Source organism: Limulus polyphemus, unplaced genomic scaffold (genome assembly GCF_000517525.1).
Source record: "Limulus polyphemus unplaced genomic scaffold, Limulus_polyphemus-2.1.2 Scaffold1147, whole genome shotgun sequence".
NCBI lineage: Eukaryota > Metazoa > Arthropoda > Merostomata > Xiphosura > Limulidae > Limulus > Limulus polyphemus.
The window spans coordinates 5,735-15,317 of record NW_013666757.1 but is presented as its reverse complement, the minus strand read 5'-3'; the positions used below and the strand labels follow the sequence as shown (position 1 = coordinate 15,317).

General features: G+C 30.8%; 1 protein-coding gene across 1 annotated transcript in view; it reads left to right on the top strand.

Annotated features, from left to right (window-relative positions):
• Positions 1 to 6,889, top strand: part of LOC106462345 (protein twisted gastrulation-like) — a 10,831-nt gene extending 3,942 nt beyond the window's left edge. Inside the window, exons 2-5 of the mRNA XM_013922259.2 lie at positions 747 to 966; positions 2,682 to 2,882; positions 4,742 to 4,940; positions 6,017 to 6,889. Coding sequence (XP_013777713.1) covers positions 756 to 966; positions 2,682 to 2,882; positions 4,742 to 4,940; positions 6,017 to 6,173 — 768 coding nt within the window. The 5' untranslated portion in view covers positions 747 to 755 and the 3' untranslated portion in view covers positions 6,174 to 6,889. The remainder of the gene's footprint in view (positions 1 to 746; positions 967 to 2,681; positions 2,883 to 4,741; positions 4,941 to 6,016) is intronic.
• Positions 6,890 to 9,583: the final 2,694 nt, after the last annotated feature.

Genomic DNA, 9,583 nt, shown 5'->3' with positions numbered 1-9,583 from the left:
AAAAAGAATAGTTAGGGAGGATCTGATTGAGGGGTTTAAGATTGTAAAGGGAATTGATAGTGTGATGCATCATCTTTTTTCATACTTAACAGTGAAAACAGTAGGACTAGGGGATACAAATATAAATTTTGGCAGGGTAGGAATCATCTTTAACTAAGTTTAATTTTTCTAACAAGGTGGTTGGCCTTTTGAATGGGTTGCCATCAAATGTTGTGGTAGCAGTAAATTTAAATGAGGTTAAGAAAAAGCTTGATAACTATATGAATGATAAGGGCTTGCTTTAAGATTTTTGAAAATTTAATTTGTTTATTAATAGTTTTAGTTTAGTTTAGAGGATGGAACAGTCGAGATGAACCAATAGGTCCCATGTTGTCCCAAAATATTATGTTATGTTAACTCTGTAGTGTACATGTATGTCAGGTAAACATGTACCAGTTTACAAAATCACACAAAAATTTGAGTACTTTTTTTTATATATCAATATAATGCTTCTTACACATGTTTGTTTTTATATTGATTTTAAACTAAACAGTAATAAAAATGTTAAACCAGAAAATTAGACTACTTGCAAAATGCCAAGTAATTCAAATTGTAGTTTTGATGCAATCTGTACTATCACAGATTTGTATCAGCTGTGGTTATCACATGACATCCTGATTTGCATATTCAAAATAATTGTAATATAAGATATTCAAACCTGTATTTTATTTCTTCATGTTGGTCTTAAGTCTTTTGTTTTCCTCTAGGGAGTCAACATGGACAGAAAGGTGATGTTTATCTTTGTTGGTGTGGTCTTTGTTACTTTTCTGTCCATTACTCACCAGTGCAATGAAGGAGTCTGTGGATCAATTGTAAGCAAATGTATGCTCACTCAGTCCTGCAAGTGCGAGAAAACAAATGTGACTTGCAATCGTAACTGTTTCTATTGTTTGGATGATTTATATACAGAGTGTTGCTCATGTGTAGGTAAGTAGAAATTAACTGAATGTGCATGTGAATGTCTAGTGACGGACCCCATATCAGAGAAGGAGTGGTGACTGTAATTCCGAATTTACTACATGTATCTACACAAAATGTGGCGAGTTTTTTACTAAGTATACAAGTCTATTGTATACAAAAATAATATGTTACAATTATATTAGTACTTAAGATATGTCTGGGAACAGATGATGTCAGTCTACTCAGACTTTAACAAATTATAGTGCAAGGAAATGTTCATGTGAAAAATAAAAATACCTTAGTTTATCATACAGATTGCATTTTCATAACCTCTAGAACCTCCAAAATGCACATCTACAGTTTTTTCAGTACCGGAATACTGTATCTGGTGTTCACCCTACCATGAACTGTTGCTAAACCAGCAATGTAGGATAATATGAACTAGCAGAGACCCGCAAAACATTTCCGGCCAAATTAGTATCTTTATTGTAACAGTAATTCTTTAGATATAACATTTCTAGCACAATACAAACGAATTGTAATCGTAGACAATGAAATGTGTAAATCTACTTGTATATAGGCTGTATGTTAAAACTTTACCTTGTGTTAGGCCTAAGTTCGATAAAGAGATAAATTAACACTGTAACCTGTGTACGTTTTTTTTTACTTTAGTTTAGTTAGGACTAAACTTTACTGTACTTAATACTATTGATAAGTAAATGTTATTCTACAACCTAACATCAAACTTTTTTAAAAACTTTGATAAGTTTTTAATATTCTGTTGTATAAAATGGTTAGTAAAGTATATTTACCTTCTCCTTTTGTTGTTACTTCTTGTTTCATACAGCAATTGTAGCGACTTGATCACTGAGCTTTGCAGCTCTCTGCTGCAGGCAGACTGTTTGTCGTCGAGTGAATAATGCACATGCGCGGTTTTTATTGGGGAAACATTCTAACTACGCATGCTTATTCAGTAGGTTCTCAATCACAAAGCGTAATGGTCGTACATACAAAGAAGCAGAATAATAGTATAGATAGTTGATAACTCTGACATCAAATGCATAATACCATGTTAAATGTCACTCTATAAGAAAATTTGGCATGCACATTATTACCCCCACCTGTGTACATAGGGTTAAAGTGTATATGAACATTTTCTGTTATTTAAATGATGTTTATACAATGTTGCTAAAATGGGACTATGGTGTTTTGGATACAAATATTTCTTGAGAAAGGAACATAATCAGTAACAAAAATAATTTCCAGAACTTTTTTCAGAAGACAGTCTAAACAAAAAACATGATTTAAAGTTTGAATAATGTATTCCAGGTACTGCCTTAATTTCAATATGTCCACTATAATATACACGTACACATATATACAGTTTGTTATTACAAATCAATTAAGATTTGTAATTACAATTAATAATGTCATAATCTTTATATTGAAGCAGTAAAGATGTGTTTGAAATTCTGTTTAATGACATCAAAAATTTATTCATTTAAAATGTTTAAATTTATGAATTTTTGTGACTGCAACCTACACATGCTCATGTGAAGAATATTTAAAAATGTTTTCTCTGTGGTTTTTGTTAATAAAAGTTTTAGTAAAATGTATACGTTTTAGTATTGGAGAAAGTTGATTTAATAGAAGATTAGTGGATTCTTTGAAGGAGTTGCTTTATTGAATTTTTAGTTCAATATTTGGTACAGTGTGAGAAAAATATATTCCTTGTTTTCTAGAGTTGTGTCCTAAACCCAATGACACAGACACAGATTTGAGTAAGAAGTCACACGTTGAAGATCTTCCTGAACCAATTCCAGCACTTTTCACAGTATTGACTGAAGAGGAAGACCACAAGCTTCGTTGGATATCCTACACATTCCCAGCACACATAACAATTATTACTGCAAATGGAAAAAATGAAATAAAGTTTTCTTCTGGTAAGCTGGGCACATCATATTTGAACACAAAACAAAAAACAGCCACTTAAAAATACCTAAGGTTCCTTATGGGGTTTTTAATTGCTCTTGTGCATTACCACATACATAATATGAAAGGATTGTTGAATCTTTAAACCTATACTTTTTTGCATTCTGCTGGAATTATTTTCATGGTGTCCTAATAATTATAACCACACCTTATCAAATTTCAATTTTATTTATTTTGTTTTTCCCTTCAGCATTAGAGTTACCCACATGAAGTATTGCTGAGTAAATAGCCTCAAACCTCTTCCTGTTGAACATTTGGTGATAGAAGGGTGTTTAGAGAGACTGGTGGGTGTCGAGGTAGTCTCGAATGCTAGGACATTTGTCGATGCCCATTGATTTTGTCATCACAAGAAACTTCAGCAGCTCATAGTGGGTAAAAGGAGTCCAGTTCAAATACCTCAACCTTTTCCGAGCAAGTGTTTTCTTTGTAACTTGTGCTTTGACATTTTTCTCATTGATAGCAGTGATGAAAGCATTATGTACATCTTTTGTAAACAGAGATCTGAAACAGTGGTGGGACATTCAGTTATCATTGATGTCAGTATGTACACCAGGATCATGCCTGTTCTTTGGCAAAAACTCAATGTCATTATTGTGGCTGACCTATCTTGCAGATCTACTTCAGCCCAATCATTATCTGTGGTTCTGGTAGTGGACGTAGATCTAGGAGGTGGATTAGGTCTAACTGGGGCTCACTTTCTTGACTTCTTTGTACCACTAGGTCCTGGTTGGGACGATGCCCCCCATCTGATCGGCTAATTGAGAAGCACAGGAACTGGGTCTTGATGACTGTTCTGAGTCGCTTTCATCACGAGAGTCTCTTCCAAAGTCAAATTCCAGATCAGAATCACCATCGTCATCACCCCCTTCTTCATTTGACTGATTGAACAGACTCATTGTTTGCTCTGCAGTAAAACATTTCCATGGCGTCTTTCCACTCATCATCTTTGTTTTACAATTGATGTAAACAAATTGTTAGACTTCACAAGAAAACACTGAAAAAATCATCTCGAATACAACTTGTTGATTTGAAATTTGTTTCAAAACAAATGACAATGCTTCACAGAATGTCCAATCTATTTATAAAGATGGATAATAACATGGTTTGGATAAGTTTCAGCTAAACAAATACAAATGTTATCAAATGCTGTCACTGTCAAGTGGGTAAATTGGGATTTTTCATTGGACAGTGGAAGTGTCCACACGGGTTTAAGGAGTTAATTCTTCAGTTTCAGGATATATAAAATGTAAGAGCAACTAAAAAAACAACCATCATGTTAGTTTTTGAGTATGAAAATCACCATGAAAATATTTTATGAATACTTAAAAGAAAAATTTCTCAGATTAATTTGTTGATTGTATGATCATTAATCTGAATATTTTATTGTATATAGTTAGTGCTTTGTGTTCACCATTTGTTCTGTTATTAACTCAATAATACCAAAATTTACATACAGTTTTTTATAATGTTTACACATTGATATTCGTTTTTTGATCAATTTGACAGTTACTTTTGAAAACATACAAAATGAAAAGGTAATGAAAATTATAGAATTTGAAATTCTGGAAAATTGTAGTTTTAATGAGTAGAGGATAAAAACTAGTTGAGTAAGGGCACTAGAAAGTATAACATGAGTTAGACCTTCACTGAATACCATTTTGTTTATTGATACTTTGCAGTTTTGTTTAAAATTTAACTATTCATAATGACAAGACAGAAATGTGTGCCAGCTAACACAGTTTACATTGTCTTTTTTGACTATAATTTATTAAAAGCAGAACTAAAAGTTGGAATTCTTACTTTCTAACAGTGAGAACAGGAATTGAAGAAGAAGACTTGGAGGATCAAGAAGTAAACTGTACTGTTGCTTACATGTCTCAGTGCATGTCATGGAATAAGTGCAAAAGTTCTTGTAGATCCATGGGAGCAGCCAGCTATCGATGGTTTCATGATGGTTGTTGTGAATGCATTGGTTCTACTTGTATTAATTATGGAATAAATGAAAGCAGGTAAGCAAGCAGTATAACAAGTTCTTCTCTTACCATCTAGAATGAAACAAAATTTCTTGATACTCAGAAACTTTTAATTATTAAGTGTTTGTGGAAAGTAAACAAATCACATTAATGTTTTTTTTTATTTAGACAAATGCCAAGCTAGCAAAACACAAAAAAATTTTAAGCCAGAAAAAGAACAAAAAAACACAGTCCTACTTTCCTTGATTTTATAAATTCTGAACAGAGCCAATATAAGCATTAATATTTGAAAGAGATATGCCATGAGGTAGGCTTCCACAGTATACTATCTTATTTCTTGCTAGTCTGTGACTTTGTTTAGATTAACTAGGATCTCAATTTAATCATATTTTGAAGTGACGAAAGTGATGTATATTCTCACCAATGTATTTTCCTTAGAAAAAAGCTAGTAACTTACATATACAGTAGCCATAATAAGTGTGATAGTTGTTATGTTATTAATTAAAATGAATTACTCATTTCTTGCTAATAAATATTTTATGATAATGTTTTTTTGCAGGTAACCAACAATAAAAAGTTGTATGTGAAAATCACATACAAATGATATGAAGAGAACCTGTGTTTTATGTAATTAATGACAGAGAAGTGAACTCATCTGTATAAATATATAAAAACTGTAATTAATGAAAAGATAATTTTGCTCATAAACTTAGAAAATTTTTCTGCATTTTATTAGTGCATTTAGTTATACTGTAGAGGACAGCCCTAGTTACTTTTAATTACATGGTCTAACACAAACAGTGGTACTTTTCGTGGAGCCCCCCAGTGGCTCAACAGTAAGTACATTGGATTATAATGTTAAAAACCAGGTTTCAATACTCATGGTGCACATAGCTCATTGTGTAGCTTTGTGCTTAACAACAAAACAAACTTCATGTAGATTCCTTGTGTGCTGCCAAATTCGTAAATACGAGGTGTTGCATGCAATAAATATTGATTGTATTTTTCAGCTGAAACCAACTCAATAATTTAAATTATTGTGTTGGACAGTATGGAAGTGAAGGTATAACACTTTTTTAAATATTATATTATTTTAAACATTTTATTTTTAGATGTTATCAATGTCCGATTGAGAAGGATGAACTGAGTGAAGAAGAGGAGGCGGAGACGATAATAAAAACACAAAAGAAAACTTTTGATAGCTATGATGAGAAGAAGTTTGGCAAGCCTGATATAAAAGACAGTGGAAAGAAAATCTCAAAAACTTAAACCATTAATAATTTTCAGACTGGACAAAGGTAAAAGAAAAGGCTGGAGTTCTGAATTTTTAATTTTTGTCATGAAACAATGAGAGCAGTTTTATTAGACATTGAGTGAATGATGAGGATCTATTTGTACTTACATACTGTACATGCATTAATCTCTAACATATAAGGCCAAATACTGTTTCTGTGTATACTAGAGGAATATTTTTTTAATTTGTGCAGAATGTTACAAAAAAATAGCCAATTTGTTAACTGATGCAGGTTTTATAAAAGTGTACAGTTACATAAATATTCCATATATGTATAAGTATACATATATGTATGTGTATTCCTGTGTATATGCTAAGATGGTTTGATTATACCTGATACTATATAAGGCATGAAACTGAGTACAAATCCATAATGATTTTCCATAATCACCAAAACCATGTGTTAATTTTCACATATTCTAACACATTCATAATCAAACTTAATTTTTCTGCTACACAATAAGTTATATTGTTAGCCCTAAGTAACCAAACTTTTGCAGAACCCACCAATATTTTTCATATTACAGTAAATTGTCTTTTATTACAAGTGTTTCAATTTGTATGGATTGTGTACATAGATAACAGTATTTCATATAAAATCTAAGGTGGTTTATGTCTTCTTATTTTTTAAATGCATGTTTAATATTCAGTTAAATTTTTGTTAGTATTTATGTAACAGTGCTACTATTTAGCATCCTCATTTAATCCATTACATTGTAAGTTTATTTTCTTGTTTCGTTTATATAACATTCATTAAACATTTTTATTAAGACATTTTGTTAACTTATATACCCTCCTTTCATTTTAAGGTTGTTTTTCTTTTGTTACTGTGTTTACTCAGTCTTAATTTGTTATTATTAACTGGTTCATTACATAATGACATTAATTTCTTTACTTAACCACTGTTATTGTTAAATAACCAACTAAACTTTCAACTGTTAGGCTTAACACCAAAAGAAAAAGTTTAACACATTAAAAAAGATAGAATTTTAATTGTGGAATTTAAAGTACGATATGTATGCAAATAAAACTGAAGTTTTAGCTTACTACTAAAATTATTTCAAACAAATTTTGACAACAATATACAAAATTTAAAAAAAGGTAACTCAGTTTCATTGTTTATTTACAGGGGTTGTTTTGAAAAGTTAAAAATATGTAGAAGGTGAAAAGTTATTCTTTTTTTAACTTGTGAATGAATTATCTTATTGTGTCTTCCTGAATTGTCACTTTGGTATTAAGTTAAATGTTTGGTTTTATTAATGTTTGTGCCATATCCATGTTTACTTTGAATCACATAGTGTCCATACGTCATATTTTCCTATTATTATAAACTGTTAGGCTCACAAATTTGAATGTACTATTGTTGTTAGCTGTTTCATATATCAACTCATTTTTGTCATTTTGTTACTGCAACCTTAAAAAAGTACACCTTAACCAAACATACCATCTGCACATTTTTTTTAAATTAGATTATTATTGTAACTTTGTATTTTAAATCATGATTATAGCACTACAAAAGTTTATTGTTGTAACTTATAACAATTGTGTTGTGACTAACCTAAAACGTTCATTGAGCTATTGTTTAATTCTTGTAACTGTTTAGATGTTTTAAACAGTGTTAGTAATGTTATTCACTTTACACACATTAAGGTCGTGTGCTATTTATTTAACAATGCTTTTTTGACTGTAATTATAACAAATTAATTAATTGAAACAATTTATTATAGCCGAAAGACATGTTAGAAATATTACTAATATTATAGTTACTTAATTATATAGTGTAACCCCAAAAATAGTAAGGCTGGAACATATATAGGAAAAATGTATTTTCTGACAGCAATCTCTATCTAACAGTAAATACATGAGATAGGTAAATGGAAGATGCTCTCAGTCCTGTTACTTTTGTGCCACCCTGTAGAACAATTTTGTAAAATGTCCATTTACTCATTTAAATAGCACTTGATTCATCAGACACATTTTAGTATATTAAATTAGCAAGTATATGATAGATTAAACTGGTGCTTAGTTTTACTAAATACACAATGTTTTAAAGCATTGTGTGATTCACATAATGCATGTATTGTAATGTGATTGCTCTTCTGGTTTCATTCACATGCTGTACTAGATTTACTAATAATTTTTAAGTAACTCAAGAACTGTTTTTAAATAAATTCAATACTCTTTTTTTTTTACATATAAGATAAAAATACAAAATTATTAGAATCCAGACTTAAGTATACTTCTATAAAAACTTGTTTTCATCTTTATTAATATTAGATGTGCACATTGTTAAACATAATTATCATTGTCAGAATGTCTTATAAAAGCTAAAAGTGTTAGAATAATTTCATTGTTGAGACTGTTTTTTGTTTTTTTTTCAAATTACCATATGCTAAAAGGAGATGTGTAATATTGTTCTCTGTAACATTGTTGGACAACTTTCTGAGGAGGAATAATATTTTGATTCCAGCACAACAGTCTTTTTTTCCTGTAAACTTTCAGGTTGAACTCTTGTGTGACGTAGGTAATGTTTTAAATTCCTATAAAGAACCTGAGTCATAGAAACAATATCTTTCTGAATTGTGTGGGTGGAAGTTAACCAATCTTCAACATATATGGTGTGAAGATGTTCTTTCAAGTATGAGATCTGATCTAGGGAAATTCTAATAACTCTAACAAATATTATCACTTCTTTGTTCTTTTCAGGATTGGTTTTCCTTTACATCCCATGTTGTCTGAAATTATAGTTTATTTTATTTTCTGTGTGTTTTTTATCATTAGACTAAATTTACTTTTTGGAGCTAAATTCATTCCAAAAAACTGATAGGAGTTCCATACAGATATCTTGTGCCAAAAAAGCATCTTTTATCCCTCTTGGTACGAAGTATATGTGTTTGGTAATTAATCCAACAGTGATGTCTAGGTGGTAATACTTGTAATGAATGACTCTTGATCAGACATATATATAATAATTAAAGAATAGGTTAAAGAATCACCAATTTTTTATATCTTTATATTGAGAGGATGACATTTTGAGCTAGCGCTCTTCATCAGATTGCAAAGCTTACAACCATGATCAGACATGTCTCAGATAGGGTAGAATGTTTCTTTATTTCATTTCTGTACCTGAAGATGTTAACAGTGTCTGCATTAACACATATATTGGCGTGTTGAAAAGCTGTACTCCCCTGAAGGAACACAGCTTTTGCCTGTATTAACACATGTATTGGTGTGTTGAAAAGCTTTACTCCCCTGATGGAACACAGCTTTTGCCTGTATTAACACATGTATTGGTGTGTTGAAAAGCTTTACTCCCCTGATGGAACACAGCTTTCATACCTTAATTTTAAGCTTGTGCTCTACTTTTTAATCCTATAATCCTAAC